A 17,056-nucleotide genomic window follows, 5' to 3' on the forward strand; every position below is an offset into this window, starting at 1 on the left:
TGACAAACTGTCAGGAGCTGCCAATGTGCTTCCTTGCAAATGAGTGATTTGTTGCCCTGGCCATCTGTCAGAATCATGAAGTTATGCTACAAAGTTTTTGCAAGAATATGTTGTTTTATGTCAAATTGTTAAAGATAATGACCCACAAATTCAACCCCGCTGACTGGCATCCTGACCACTAAACTACCGAATCAAGACACTTTCCTCACCCCCACTCCCAAGACAGCAACTCCAACTGGCTACATCCAGCCTCCCCCAGACCCAGTCAGCCTTCAGAACACCAGCACTCGTTTGCTCCAATATGTGCAGTAACAGTTCACCTACCAACAATCAAAGTATACAGCAATAAGACATCTGCAGCTTACCATCATACCACAAGAAAGCAGCATTCATCATGCAAGGACCCCACCATCCAGGCCATGCTCTTTTCTCACTACTGGAAGGAGGTACGGGATCCTTAGGTCCCACACCAACAGGTTTTCTTCTTCTTAGCCAATCACCCCAACTGGGGCATAGATGGCCGACAGCAGCTTGCCAAAATTCTCTATCCTGGGCCAGTCTTTCAAGTTATCCCCAGGTGTAGCCCATCTTCAAAGATCCTTCGTCTCCTAGGGATGAGGACCTTTGGAGCTTCTGTTGGCATTTCTGTCACTCTGAGATTTTTATGGGAGGGGGTTGCTAACCCCACACCCAAATCTCCTCCCTTCGTAGCCAGGCTTGAGACCATCCATGGCAGAGTTCACTCACCTCAACACAGAACTGATTCCACAGCCTTTGGGTTCACTTTTAAGGGCTCTACAATTGATTTTCTCAGGATTATTGATTGATTTATTTATTTATGTATATATTGGCTTTCCACATTGGTTGTTTGTCAGTACGTTTGTTCAAAGGTTCATTTATTATCAATGTATACAACTCTGAAATTCTTCTTCTCCAGATAGCCATGAAACCATGAAAGAAATGAACGGTAGTTTTTCCATTGGTTCTATAGTATTTCTTTGTTCTACTGCTTAATGCCTATATAAAAAAAAATGAACCTTAGGGTAGTATACGATTTAACATCTACGTTCTTTGAAATAAATTTACTTTGAACCTTGCAGCATACAATTTCTAGACCACCTCTGCTGTGGACAATGAGTGAAATCTTTAATTGATGCTTCTTTTTGGTTGAATTTTTCCATTATATCTGAGCAACATCCGTTCCAGTCCATTCCAGTCTTCATAAGCTGCATGTTAGCAGTAACGTCCCTGACATACAACAAATATGAAGTGCTGGGAAGTGACTGGGCACTTGATAGATGAGGAATGACAGTGCCAATTTAAGGAATGTTGCAGGATTTATAAAGGTTTAGTTAAGGCAGAATGAAGTTGTTCCCTGCTTTGTTTCTGCCTCCCCAGGGGACCACATGGTTGAGTAGCCAACAAATTACTCTTGACTTGTTTCACTGCAGGAGGAAAAGGGCACTGTCAAAAGAGATCAGTTGAGGTGAGTTCTGCTCAGAATGCTCTCACTGCATTGACAGCACTGTTTACTTATCAGCTGGCTGGTGCCTGTATCAAGAACAGTCATGGGTGATTCTGTGCAGGATAGTTCCTGAGTAAAGCATTTCACTGTACTACAATGGCTGCCATATCTGGAGTCATGCAGGAGTATAGGTAGCCAATGAGGACAACACTGGAAATCCCAGGGTTATAGTGATTTGCATTTGTGGCAGATTCATTGCTTTAGAATAGTTCCTGAACTCTACTACAATGGTTACTATAACTGAAGTCACAGAGGAGAACATTTGCACGTGAGCATGATACTAGAAATTCCAGTGACTTGCATTTGTGGCAGATTCATTACTTTAGCGAAGGAGTCTGAGATTGCAAAAAAAAAATGTTTTTAGCAGAGCTGAAAGAAACAATTCTCCTGTTGGGAGGAAAGGGGGAAATGAGCTAACTTCAACCAATCAAATGAAGGTTGTATTTCCCAATAATTGTACCCAAGGGATTTGCTGATATTCCTGTTCTAGCACTGATACTAACTGCTACAGTTTCAGCTCTGCTACACTTACACATTCACGTCAGTAAATCTCCTCCTGTGCTTTCAGATGCTAAGGAATTTTTCAGAACTATTTTGCTCAACATATTCCTAAAATTTACTGATGGGATGAAGGGTTTTGACCTGAGACAGTGACTGTCTGTTTGCCTCCACTGATGCTGCCCTTATCCAATGAGTTCCTCCAGCAGTTTGCTTTTTCTCTCGCTCTATATTCCATTACCTGGAGCCGCTAGTGACTCAAGAGAAGTTTTGCCTTCTTCCTCGTGTGGTGCGCCCTTGACTGAAGGAGCTGTGCCTAGACCCTGATCAGTGTGTGGAAGCTGGGTTTGGACAAGGTTTGGTGGAGGTAGACTCAGATTGTGGGATCTCCCTCCTTGTGAGTTGGTGCCCAATTCAGCTTGCAGTACCTGGCCACCACACCACAGGAGCGATGTGATTGCACTGGAAGCAGTGCTGGTTGATGAGAACAGTGCCAGGCCCGGAACATTTCTGTAGGAAAAGATTATTGGAGGTGGCAACAGGAGATTTAATGGGGTGTATAACATTGCAAGGGGGCTGGATAAAATAAGAAAGATGTTCCTATTTCTATAACACAGAGATCAATTTATTGACTGGAGGAAACATGGGGAGCAACCCAAATTCAGAATCTGAATCAAGTTTATTACCACTGATATAAATCATGAAATTTCTTGCTTTGCAGAAGTAGTGCTGTGCAAAACATAAAAAACTAGTATAACTTACAATAAATAGTGCAAATGACAAATAATAAGGTTGATTTCATGGGTTCATAGACCGTTCAGAAATCTGATAGCGGAGGGGGATGAAGCGGTGGCTAAAACGATGTGTTTGTCTTCAGGCTCCTGTAACTCCTTCCCAACGGAGAAGTCAAGGAACTCTGACCTAGAGAGCCACAGGTTCCAAGGCGGGTAGCTGAATTATGCTCCTTTTCTCCACCCCTACAGATACAATGAACTGCATGGTCTCCCTCCCTGTTGTAAACAAGCTACAATTCTATGACCACACGGGCTCCTGAGCAAAAAAGATCATTCCATGGAATCATCAATGACTACTTCATAGGGGGACTTATCAAGCCCCTGTGGGCTCTAAAAAGGAGCAGCTGAGTGTTCTTATAGGAAGTCTTGGAATATGATGGTATAGGCACTGAGAGTACTGACAACAGATCATGAACTTTTAGTCCATATATCTTTCCATCTTACATCTATGAAAAATAACTATTCACGTGAAATTTGAATGTAAATTAATACTAAAAATAAGGGCGGTGGCAACTAATGTACCTTCATAATCATAATTTACAAAACTAGAAAACCAGTATTGCTGCACATGTATGTGGTTGAAACACACATCTCTGTCCTTTTGTATTGGTCAGGTATATAAAGGTGACCTTCATGTTCTATCAATGGCACACAGACATTTCAGGCATGGATATCTTCAAATGTACAGTCTGGATCATATCTGTTTCAAACTGCAAACAGAAAATGTCAGAAATACTCAGCAAGTCAGATATTGTCTAAGGAGAGAGGATTAAGTTAATATCACAGGTTACTGTACATTTTCTGATCAATAACTCTGCATTTACAGTTTTGCTGATAACCCTGAAACATTCATCATGGTTCTCTCTCCTTAGCTGCTGCCTGAATTGCTAAAAACATTATCTATTTTTATTTCAGATTTCCAACATCTGTGGTTTATACATTTATTGCTAATTTAATTTGGTAACAGTCCCCAGTGCTGGTTTCAACATACTAACACCTGCTGGTAGAGAACATCACACACATTCAGTACTTTATTTATTCACAAGCCATGACTTGAGACCTGTGTTATTACCATTTCTAAATGGCCTTGAAATGTATACCTTCAGAACGCAGTTAAGCACTAGTGGATTACATTGGTCTGATTTTGAGGTGAGAGAAAGAACAAATTGTCAGGACAATAGATTTCCCTACAGCATTTTGTTTAGGATATTTAATAACAATCTGGTGCTTTCATGCTCATTGTATGACTTATTTTCTTCAATTTAAATTTCTCAGCTGCTGTTGTTGGATTTGAACCCATGTTTCTGTACCTAGCCCACACATCCAACAAAATAAACACAGGGTTATTGCATAACCGTAGAATTGCACAGCATGGGTGCAGGCTTTCCAGTCTAACTCATCTATGTCAACCAAGACTGTCTATTGGAGTTAGTCCAGTTTGCCTGCAGTTGACCCATCATCCACTGAACCTTTCCTGTTCATTAAGTCATCCAAGTGTCTTTTAAGGACCGTGATTGTAGCTGCCTCAACCTCTACCTAAAAGATATCAATAACCTTGAAAGAGGATGTTGCTGGGACTTAAAAATCTGAAATACAGGGAAAGGTTGAAAGGGTTAGGAATTAATTTATTGGAATGTAGGAACATGAGGGGTGATCTTATATAGATATAAAATTTTATAAGGGTATAGACAGGGGTGAGTATTTGCAAGCTTTCCCCCTTCAGGTTACAGGGTTAGGGTGAAAGGTGAAATATTTAAGGGGATCCTGAGGGGAAAATACTTCACTCAGAAGGTGGAGCGAGCACGGAGCAAGTTGCCAGCAGAAGTGGTAGAAGTAAGTTCAATTGTACAAATTAAGAGAAGTTTGGGTAGTATATGGCTGACAGGTGTTCAAAAGGGTTTTGCCTGGGTGCAGGTAGATGAGACTAGGCAAGAAGCCGTTAAGGACTAGATGGGCTGAGGTGCCTGATTCTGTGCTGTAGTGCTCTATGACTTCTTCTGACAACTCATTCCAGACATATATCATCCTCTGTGTGAAAAAGCTGGCCCCTTAGGTCATTTGCTACCTTTCCCCTTCCACTTTAAACATAACCCCTAAAGTTTTGGGCTCCTCTACACTGGGAAAAAGAATGGCTAGTCAGAATATCTACGTCCCTCATGATAAAGTCTATAAGGTCACCCCTTTGTGTCCTAAGCTCCAGGGAACATGTCAAACCCTCCAGTCTCTGTAACATCCTTGTAAATGTTGTAACCTTTTAAATGTTGTTATTGTAGCTGCCCCAACCATTTCCTCTGGCAACTCATTCCATATTCACACGCCTATCTGTGTTGGAAAGGTTGCCCTTCAGGTTCTTAATAAATCCCATCTTAAACTTACACCTTCTGGTTCTTGATTCCCCAAACCTGGGAAAAAGTTTGTGCATACTCTATATTATGTTCCTCATGACTAATGCACCTCTACAAGATCACTCGTCAGTCTGCTATGCTCCGAGGAATAAAGTACGAGACTGCCCAACCTCTCACTGTAGCTTAGTCCCTTGAGTCCTGGCAGCACCCTTGTAAATCTCCTCTGCACTCTTTCTAGCTCAATTCCAGGGGAAGGAGGGAACAGCTCAGACCCAGAGGGTGTCTCCATGACTGCAGAGAAATGCACAGGGATCTATCAGCTTTGGGAGGGGTCATGATAGTTGTGAGTTTCAGCTATCCTCACAGAGGGATCAGAAGTGATGAGAGAGTGAACAGTTTCAAGCTCCTGGGTGCCAAGATCTGAGCACCTAACCTGGTCCCAACATATGAATTCAGCTACAAAAAAGGCAAGGCAGCATCTATACTTTATTAAGAGTTTGAAGAGCTTTGGAATGTCAACAAAAACACTCAAAAACTTCTATAGATGTACCGTGGAAGGCATTCTGACCGGCTGAAACACTGTCTGGTAAGGGGGGGGGGCGGGTGCAGGTGGGCTACTGCACAGGACCGAAAGAAGCTGCAGAGGGTCGTAAATTTATTCGGCTCCTTCTTGGTACTAGCCTACAAAGTACCCAGGACATCTTCAAAGAGCGGTGTCTCAGAAAGGCAGCATCCATTATTAAGGACACCCAGCACCCAGGGCACGCCTTTTCTCAGGCAGGAAGTACAGAAGCCTGAAGGCACACACTCAGCAATTCAGGAACATCTTCTTCCCCTCTGCCATCCAATTCCTAAAATGGACACTGATCCCATGAACACTACCTGACTCTTTAAGTATATATTATTTGTTTTCGCACATTTTTAAATTTATTCATCATACATAAACTGTAATTGATTAATTTATTTATCTTTTTCTCTTCTTCTGTATTATGTATTACATTGAACTGCTGCTGCTAAGTTGACAAATTTCACGACACATGCCGGTGACAATAAACCTGATTCTCATTCTGATTCTGTGGGCTTAGCGTGCCCATTAGATTGCCTGAAGCTTCCTACAGTGGGTGGGAGAGGAGCGGAGGAACGGACCAGGAAAGCTCTAAAATACCTTAGTGTACCAGTCAGCAGGACGAGGGGCAAACAGAGGGAAATGTGGGCAGTGATCGGGCCATACCTCCTGTCTGCCTGCTGCTAGAGGTCAGCCCGCACACCGCTCAAGACCCTGCCAAGGCCAGCTTGCGAGTAGCTGCCATTCTCATCAACGGGAATTCCCGTGACATTGGGGAACAGGTACGAGAAGGTGAAGGGAATGGAACTAAGAAGAAAAAAAAACAACTGCGAGGCAACTCAGTAGGCTGAGCGGCCTCTGTGGAGACAAAGGAACGGTCGACGTTTTAAGTCCCGGCATCAGGGTGGAAAATGAGATTAATGGCAGAAGCGTTAAGAGGGCACAATCTAAAGTGACTTGTGAAAGGACCGGGAACGCCTTATGTGAACAAAAAGGCTTACGAACTGTTACCATCTGGGATGCCCAGCCAAAAGTGATGTTGGAAGCGGATTCTATAGTAAGTTTCAATGAGTAATTAGATACTTAGCAGCTGAGGTGAAGATCATTTGCTGGCTATGGGGAGGGAAGAATAGGAGAATGAAGATCAGTTGCCAGACTATGGAGAGAGAAGAATAGGTGGGTATAACTTGCTACACACTACTGGAGTGTGACCTGCCTCCCTGTGGCAAATTGAATCAGAATTATGTTTATTATCACTGACATATGTTGTGAAATTCATTTTGCCGTGGCAATACAGTGCAATACAAAAATATGAATTTTAATAAAAAATAAGTAATTAGTTTAAAAAGAGAGCAGAAATAGTGAGGCAGTATTCATGGACACATTATGAGGGGGGAGGGGAAGAAGTTATTCCTAAAACATCGGGTATGTGTCTTTAGGCTCCGAGAACTCCTCTCTGATGGTAGAAGTTGATGAGAGCAGTTTCCAACTATCCACACTGGAGCACATTAGGGTCGAAATGTCCGAAGTTGCAGCCAGTGATGGCAACAGTGACGAGCCGAGTCAGTTCTGTAGTTGTTGGGTGACACAGTCAGTAGAGTTGGTGGAGCAGCAGCCTGACGTTGCTCCTGGCCCCAGTTCAAACCCGATCTCGACTGCTGTCTGTGTGCAAGTCCACATTCTCCCCTTGTGACCAAGCAGCTTATTGCCGGGTGTTCCAGTTTCCTCCCACATCCTCAAGCATGTAGGCTGGTGGGTTAATTGGCCACTGAAAGGAATCCCTGGTGTGTGGGTGAGCAGTAGAATCTGTGTGAGCTGGTGGTGATGAAAGGAGAATAGTGTATGAGAGTCAAATTATGAGGAGTTTGATGTCTTTGTGTCTGTACTGAATGGAGTTCAAAAGGATGAGAGCGACCTTATTGAAACCCACCAAACATTGAAAGGTCTGGATAGTCGGGATGTGGAAAATTGTTTCTAATAGTAGCAGTGTCCAGCATCCAAGGGCAAATCTCAGAATAAAGAGACATCTTTTTAAACCTGAGGTGAGGAGGAATTTTTTTCAACCAGAGAGTGGTGAATCTGTGTAATTCATTGCCATGCGAGGGCTGTGAAGACCAAGTCAATGGATATATTTAAGCCGGAGACCGATAAGTTCTTGATTGGTAAGGGGGTTAATAGTTGCAGGGAGAACACTGAAGAATGGTGATGAAAAACAACCAGTCATGATTGAATGCCACAGCAGATTTTATGCGCTGAATGGCCTAATTCTGTTCCAATATCTTGTGATCTTAGGGTCTAAATTTGAATTTACATAAATGAGTGTTTGAAAGGTGCTAGACGCTAAAGATTCTCTCCAGGTATGTTAAGTATAGGAGCAGGCACCTGTGTCTGTTACGTATTCAGTGGTTAAAAACAAACTGCTCGAAGAACTCATTGGTTCAGGCTTCAGCTCAGGACAGAAATGGACAGTTCACATTTTGGGTTGGACCTTTCACCTGGACCCCCCTTGTGGCCTTTAACCCTTTCTCAACATTTGGGCACGTGGCCAAGTGGTTAAGGCATTCGTCTAGTGATCTGAAGGCCGCTAGTTCGAGCCTCAGCTGTGGCAGCATGTTTGTGTCCTTGGGCAAGGCACTTAATCGCACATTGCTCTAGTCTGTGCGAGGAGTGGCGCCCCACACAGACTTCCAATCTGCACCTTGTAAGGCATGAAAATGCCCGACGCAGATCTCTCATAGTCTGAGTCGATGTTCCCTCCCTCCCTCCAACCTTTTCATCTCCACTGGTCCACACAACATCAACTTTCTCCTCCCCTCACCCTTCCCAACCTAGCCCGCTTCTGAACCATCAAACCCTGTAGACACTTGTGTCTCGAAGATGAAGCTTTATAAGGTACGGTCAGAGCACACTAGGAGTGACGTGCAATCACGAGGAATTCTGCAGATGCTGGAAATTCAAGCACCACACATCAAAGTTGCTGGTGAACGCAGCAGGCCAGGCAGCATCTCTAGGAAGAGGTACAGTCGACGTTTCGGGCCGAGACCCTTCGTCAGGACTAACTGAAGGAAGAGCTCTCTTACTAGCAGAGCAAGTAAATCTGCAGCAGAGCATTCCACAGATTTACTACTCTCTGGCTAAAAAAAAATTCCTCCTTACTTCTGTTTTAAAAGGTCACCCCTCAGATTTGAGGCTGTGCCCTCTAGTTCTGGATACCCCCACCAAAGGAAACATCTTCGCCACATCCACCCTATCTAGTGCTTTTAACATTTGGTAGGTTTCAATGAGATCCCGCCCCCCCCCCCCCCAGCATTCTTCTAAATTCCAGTGAATACCGGCACAAAGCTGCCAAACGCTCCTCATATGTTAACCCCTTCAATCCTGGAATCATCCTCGTGGACCTCCTCTGGACTCTCTCCAATGACAACACATCCTTTCTGAGATACAGGCCCCCAAGCTGTTGACAATACTCCAAGTGTAGCCTGACTAGTGTCTTATAAAGCCTCAGCATTATCTTCTTGCTTTTATATTCTATTCCACTGGATATATATGCCAACATTGCATTTGCCTTCTTTACCACAGACTCCACCTGCAAAATTAACCTTCTGGCATGAGTCCCCCGCACCTCTGATGTTTGACCTTTTTTTCCCCATTTAGATAGTGGTCTGCATGATTGTTCCTTTTACCAAACTGCATTATTTTCACCATTTGCAATACATTTTCACCACTGTATTCCATCTGCCACTTTTTGCTCATTCTTCCAATTTGTCTAAATCCTGCTGCAATCGCATTGCTTCCTTAGCACTATCTACCCCTGCACCTATCTTCTTATCATTCGAAAAACTTTGCCACAAAGCCATCAATTCCATTATCCACGCAACACACGTCAAAGTTGCTGGTGAACGCAGCAGGCCAGGCAGCATCTCCAGGAAGAGGTGCAGTCGACGTTTCGGGCCGAGACCCTTCGTCAGGACTAACTGAAGGAAGAGTGAGTAAGGGATTTGAAAGTTGGAGGGGGAGGGGGAGATCCAAAATGATAGGAGAAGACAGGAGGGGGAGGGATGGAGCCAAGAGCTGGACAGGTGATTGGCAAAAAGGATACGAGAGGATAATTCCATTATCCAAATCATTGACAAACAATGTGAAAAGTAGCAGTCCCAATACTGAGCCCTGAGGATCACCACTAGTCACTGGCAGCCAACCAGAAAAAGCCCCCTTTATTCACACTCACTGCCTCCTGTCTGTCAGCCATTCCTCTATCCATGCAAGTTGCTTTCCTGTAACACCATAGGATTTCATCTTGTTAAGCAGCTTTCATGTGTGGCACCTTATCAAATGCCTTCTGGAAATAAAGAGGATTTTTTTTTTAGCCAAAGGGTGGTAAATCTGTGGAATTCATTGCCACAGATGGCTGCGGAGGCCAAGTCATTGGGTATATTTAATGCAGAGGACAACAGGTTCTTAATTAGTCAGGGTGTCACAGATTACGAGGGGAATGCAGGACAATAGGGTTGAGGGGGATAATAAGTCAGCCACGTTGGAATAGGGCACAGACTCGATGGGCAAAATGGTCTAATTCCGCTCCTATCTCTTATGGTCTCATGACCTAAATTACGGCTAATCTGATATTGACCTTAGCTCCATTTCCCTACCTGGTTCCACCAGAATCTTCAACACCTCACAGACCAAAATTGGAATTGGATATCTCTACCATCTCCCTCTTTTCCCTTTTGCCATTCCCCATTCTAGTTCCTCTCTTATCCCTGCTCTTCTCCTCGTCTGCCTATCATCTCCCTTTGGGGATTCTTCTCCTTCCCTTTCTCTCATGGTCCACTGTCCTTTCCTATCAAATTCATTCTTCTTCAGTCCTTTACTTCTTCCACCCATCACATCCCAGCTTCTCACTTCACCTCACCTCCCCCTTATCTTGTTTCATCTATCGCCTGCCAACTTGTACTCCTTCCCCACTTGCTTATTCTGACTTCTTCCCCCTTCCTTTGCAGTATTGTTGAAAGATTCAGCCCAACTCGTCAACTGTTTATTCTTCTTAATAGATGCTGTATGACCTGCTGTGTTCCTCCTGCATCGTGTGTGTGTATTGCTCTGGATTTCCAGCATCTGTAGAATCTCGGGTTTGGAATTGTCACATGCACTGAGACACATTGAAAAGCTTGTTTTGCCTGCTATTCATACAAATCAGATCACTGCACAGTGCATTGAGGTAAAACAAGGTAAAACAGTAACAATGCAAAATAAAGTGTAACAGCTACAGTGGAAGTGCAATGTAGATAGATAGAAAAAATTATCCAGTCGAATCACACCTGGAATACTTCTTAAATTATAAAAAACAAACTTGTATTCAGGTCTCATCTTTCAGGGATATCCAAAAACACTCTGTAGCCAAGACAATATTGTTCACTTGTAGACACATGGTCAACAAACTCGGCAACCTAAAGAACATGCTGCATTCCTTGCATACTTAGATGATTTAAAGGACCAAATAATCTGTTTTAATCTACTGAGTGATAACTATAACAACAAGATGTGAAATGTTTAGACCATAAAACCATAAGACATAGGGACATAGTTAAGACATTTGACCCATCAAGTCTTCTCCACCATTCAATCATGGCTGATTTAACTTCCCTCTCAACTCGTCTCTCTGTAACCTTTGATGCCCATACTAATCATGAGCATTTAAACATACTCAATAATTACAGAGATGTGTGCTAAATGTGGGCAAATGGGACTAGCTGAGATGGACATCCTGATCCAATGGATATGTTGGGCCAAAGAGTCAGTATTTCCCTTCCCTGGAGAAGACATAGGCAAAACACCATTCGTACAGGAGGGACACTTTCTCAGCTTGCAAATCTGCTCCATCTTCTAATCTTTACGGGTTTCAGAAAAACTCCAGAGTTACCTATTCTATTAAGCACTAATCCACTCCTATTCCTCTCACCGTGTCCTTCTCATTGTCCTTCATTCATCTTCTCCTGAAATAATAAGCTAACTAATATGAAGGTTATATTCACTTCTAACTTTGGAGGTCATTTCCAGCATCTGCAGGATCTCTTGTGTTTTTGTGATGATGTGCTGTCATTTGTGTTCATACTTATCTTTCCCTTCCACTGCCGTGACGTGACTGCCAACTTCCACAGTATCAGTCGAAAGCATCTGCCTGTCAGACTCTTGTTGCCATGTATGGAGAACCTCGAGGGACTCCATTTCTTGCACATCACAAGTTGCTCTTTGGTCTGTTCAGACAAATCTCTTGCAAAAGGTAAGACAACCTTTTGCAAAGGCCAGCAAGGAAAGGTTGTGACGTTCTGAGAGACTATTGTTCCATTGGTTTGTTCTGAGCTCTCTGACTTCTATCTTCCAGAGTTATAACTACTGGATCACACATCTGTGTGAAGCCTATACTTCTACATGACAATCACAGAAAAGTCAGAGACACAGAGAATACAGGCCTGAGCCAGATCTCCTGTTCAATCTGATCAATGGGAGATCCTGGACAGTGAGGCATGGACGTAGGTGGAAGCCAACCAGTTCCTCATGCCTGCCTTGCCATTCAATTAGATCACTGCTGATCTATTACCTCAGTGGCACTTTCCTTAATTAAACCCCATGTTCCTTTAAGCTTTTATTATCAAAAAGTCCTCTACCTTATCCACTTTCCTACCCACTCCTGTTGTCCTATTATGCAGTCCTGTTGCAGGATCTCCATGTGAAATGCAACCTTGACATTTGACTGCAGGCTGACCCACTGAGTTCCCTCAGGTTTTTTTTGCTCCAGATTCCAGCATCTTCTATCTCTTGTGTCCTTGTTAGTTTTTTTTTTTACAGTGTCGAAAAAATTAGCTCAATATTGAATATAGAGCATTGAACAGTATTGCACAGACCCAAGCCCTCTACCCACAAAGTCTGTGCAGAATATGAATAAATTGAACCTCTCCTACCAGTTCATGATCCATATTCCCTCCTTCACTGCTTTGTAATATGCCTATCTGAAAGTCCCTTATACATTCAGTAGCCACTTTACTTGGTACCTCCAGTACCAGTGAGTGAATGTTCGTGGTCTTCTTCTGCCGTAGCCCACCCACTTCAAGGTTTGACATGTTGTGCATTCAGACTTGCTCTTCTGCACATCATTATTGTACAGTGTTACTATCTGAGTTACTGTCACCTTCCTGTCAGTCTGAACCAGTCTGGGCATTCTCCTGCGACCTCTTTCAACAACAAGGCATTCTCGCCTAGAGAATTTCTGCTCGCTGGATTCTTTTTGTTTTGGTTTTTCCACACCATTCTCTGTAAACTCCAGAGACTGTTGCAAGTGAAATTACCAGGATATCAGCAATTTCTGACCTACTCAAACCACCCGGTCTAGCACCTACAATCATTCCACAGACAAAATCACTCAGATCATGTTTCTTCCTCATTCTGATGTGTACCTGATAGAGTGACAACTAAGTGCAAGTCAATATTGCATCTGTTTCCACCACTATGCCTGGCCTCCAAGTCCAGGTACCCAGCACTTCCTGTATTCTCAACACACCGAGTATATATTGAGTATACTCAATGGCTGAGTATCTACCAATACCTGAAATGAAAATTCCGAAATTTACAACTGTTGCTGTGTAGAGAATTTTCTCTTCACATTAGTCTTAAATGGGTGAATCTTTTCCTAATGTGCATTCAAATCTAAACTTCTTCCTCTACTCAAAAGTTAAGACTGCAACTCTTTTGACTAAAGAGATGCGATCTCATTGAAACAAATTAAATCCTTATAATGTTTCCTTTAGCGGAGAGTTTGAGCCAAGGGCCACAGTCTCAAAATAAAAGGGTCAGCATTGAGAAGAAAAGTGATTTCTCCACTCAAAGAGGATTGAATTCTCAATCCAAGAGAACTGCGGAGGATCAGTCACTGGGAATGTTCAGGATAAAGATTTGGCGAATCAAACAATGTGGGATAAGTCCAGGAAAATGGTGTTGAACTGGAAGAATAGCCAAGATATTTTGAATTGCAGACTATTTGTTATGTGCTGATCAGTAAACACGAATCAGAGCTTGATCAAGCTAAAATTTAACATTAAAATTTATGTACATCAGCATGTTTAAGAAAAGAAGCCTAAGATCACTTGTATTCTAGATAGTTATGCAGTCAATTCTTCCTCCTTTTGCATAGTATTTGTTTTGTCCTCTCTTCACCACTCTGAGGCATCCATGATGAGCTATAAGTTTGTGTGATATTTCTGCTGTAGTAATCGCATTCTTAATGGCTCAACAATGTGACATTAGAAGCTATTTCCACAGAGTATCTGAGCCAATACTCAGCTGTCTCAATCAATGCTATCAACTGTTGTTTGCCACATAATTATGTGGTTTAATATCATCACTGCTGTTAGGCTGTGTAGGTGACAGCATCTGCGAAAATCCACAAGTTGGGAAGATGTTAAATTACTCACAGCCACAGTAAATGCAAAATTCACTAAGTAGCCTCATTTGGTCTCCCTGACTACATTGATTCCAGATAATCAATGCAAAAGTCAATGTCCCTGAATGAAACAGTTATTATTGAGTTTTATAGACCTGCAAATCATTTGTCCTGCTTCCAGCTAGGGGCAGCTGAAGGTATACTGGCAAAAAGGGAATGTGGAACAAAAAGCTGGGAAGAAGTTCATTCCTGTGGTCTATACACGGAAGCAGAAACTAGGAGTACATCGAAATGGCAAAGATTGCTTGATCATTGACAGTATTCGGCAAGGATGAAGTGAGGAGGAACTGACAGCTAAGACATTTCTTGATCCGAGGCCAACATATGCTAGAGAATTATGGTACAGTACAACACCAAAACCAGTCCTTCTTGCCCACCTTGCTCATGCCAATCTGATGTCAGATTGTCCTACAATATATCCTACATTAAGCCGGTGTCTCTTATACCTTTCATATCCAAGTACCTGTCCGAGTGCCTTTTAGATGTTCTAAGTGGACTCTGACTATACTTCAAGGTTCTTTGAAAATTTATCAAAGGACATACGTACAATATCTGTCACCATATACAATCCTGGGATTCATGTTCTTATGGGCATTCGCAGTAAATGGAAGGAAATGCAATAGAATCAAAGAAACACTGTGCACAAAAAGACGGGCAAATGGTCATTGTGCAAAAGACAACAAAATGTGCAAATACAAAAAGAAAAGAATATAATAATAATTAAGCAATAAATGTTGAGAACGTGAGATGAAGAGTCCATGAAAGTGGACTACAGGCTGCGGGAACAGTTCAGTGTTGGGGTGAGTGAAGTTATACTTTTCACCTCAGTAAGGCAGCCAGCATAATCAAAGACCCCACACACTCCAGATATTCTCTTTTCTCCCTTCTTTAATCGTGCAGAAAAGACTAAAAGCACATACAACCGAGCTTAACAACAGTTTCTACTATGCTGTTATAAGACTACTAAATGGTTGTTTAGTGGGATAAGATGGTCTCATGTCCTCCCAATCTTACTCATTACAATTCTACACATTATAGTTTACCTGCACTACACTTTCTCGATAGCCTTTACACTTTACATTATTGTTTTACCTTGTTCCAGCTCAATGCACTGTGGAATGATTGATCTGTGTGAACAGTATGCAGGGCAACCCATGCAGGGTACATATAACAATGATAAACCAATTCCAATACTGAGCACTAATTGTACCTGCCTCCACCATTTCATCAGTCAGAATGCCAGGGGTGTGGGAGGAAACCACAGCACCCAAAGGAAACCCACACAGTCATGGGGAGACAATGCATACTTACTGTGCACAAACAGCATGCTAGTTTGCAGTATGTTTTTTTTTAAAAACGCTTCTAGAGTTAGTCTAGTGCAGCCAACAGAATGAAAGGTTATGCTTACTGTGAAATCCCGAAACACATTCAACACATCACATTGCAGGCACAGAACACAGATACAGTAACTGAGTCAAAGCTACTCAGTATTGCAAGTGGTTGCTGTCAAGGAACTTCAGAAAAACAGCTCACACCTGTTTAGTTACACAATGGCTCGGTGAAGGTGGGGAGCGGCTGGGAGTGGAGAGGGTGATGGGCAGTTATTGGAGGTCTGGGGACTAGCAAGTGAACACAGTAAGTTCAGGAAGGCAGCACAAGCAATACCTTTCATCCACATTACCTGTTGCAGGGCAATGGAGCCGGAATTTGGAACTGATTTATTACGGTAAATTGTACCCAAGCACAGTGAACAGTTATTACCCTACAACTATCAGGCTTCTGAACCAGCATGGCTAGCTTCAATCACAACTCTCAAATGCCTTCATGACTGTCTTTAAAGAACTCTTTACAACTCGTTCTCAGTATTATTTTTATGTGCATAGTTTGCCTTCTTTTCAACATCATTCAGTTTTTGTCTGTTCGTGCAAAGCTTTTAGTAAGATTCTGTTGTATTTTTCCCCTATTTTGAAAACATTCTCTGCATAATGTTGATACAGATCAATTTATTACACGGTGCATTGAGAATGATTATAATAGAAGTAATGAATGGGTCTGCAGAGAGCAGCTTACAATGAGTCGCCATGCACCAGCACCGTAAGTGACAAACACTACATTGAAAGTTTCCCTGAGCTACAACATTCACGTATGGGAGAAGCAATTCCATTTCTGGGATTAAACAGAATTTTTCAAACCCAAAACAAATTTAAAATCAGAAAAGTGCACATTTTGGAAATGTGTATTATTCACAGAAAACGCTGGAAATTAGGCAACAACATCTATGTAAATAGTAAATCTACTTCACTCTCAGCAGGTGCTGCCCGGCCTGCTGAATGTTCCTAACCTTCTCTTGAAGTAAGGGGAGGCAAATTTTGAGTCAAAACCTTACCTCATAATGGGCGACTCTCTGAGACTCAGAGATCAGTTGAGCACTGCAGACCTTGCAGTAGGTGTCCGTGAACAAATCCTGATCAACAGTGCCAGCAGACTTCATCTAATCAGAGAAACAAAAGAGACAGAATATATTAGAAACTGACCAGCTGAAGAGAGTTTCAGCACTTCCATTGGTGTTTTGTCCAATGCTGCAATCCAGTGATAAGTCTTTTGTGCCAATACATGCTAGCTTACATCCATCCACATCGTCCTAATTCTGCCACAATCTAGAAACCGCTACGGCGCCCCGTTCCAAAGCAGAGTGCAACTGGGACAGACAGTACATCAGAGGCCCGTTATTTGCCATGTGTGACAGACAGCTGATTCAATAGTTCCAAGTACAGAAAATGGTGGAAAAACTCAGCAAGTCAGGCAGCATCTGAGGAGAGAGAAATAGTTAATGTT

The 17,056-nt window shown here is 42.6% G+C and overlaps 1 protein-coding gene across 1 annotated transcript in view; it reads right to left on the bottom strand.

Moving 5' to 3' along the window:
• The window catches only part of zmat4a (zinc finger, matrin-type 4a), a 205,267-nt gene extending 188,555 nt beyond the window's left edge, over positions 1 to 16,712 (bottom strand). Inside the window, exon 1 of the mRNA XM_072266929.1 lies at positions 16,608 to 16,712. Coding sequence (XP_072123030.1) covers positions 16,608 to 16,712 — 105 coding nt within the window. The remainder of the gene's footprint in view (positions 1 to 16,607) is intronic.
• Positions 16,713 to 17,056: the final 344 nt, after the last annotated feature.

This window comes from Mobula birostris, chromosome 8 (assembly GCF_030028105.1).
Source record: "Mobula birostris isolate sMobBir1 chromosome 8, sMobBir1.hap1, whole genome shotgun sequence".
NCBI classification, from domain to species: domain Eukaryota; kingdom Metazoa; phylum Chordata; class Chondrichthyes; order Myliobatiformes; family Myliobatidae; genus Mobula; species Mobula birostris.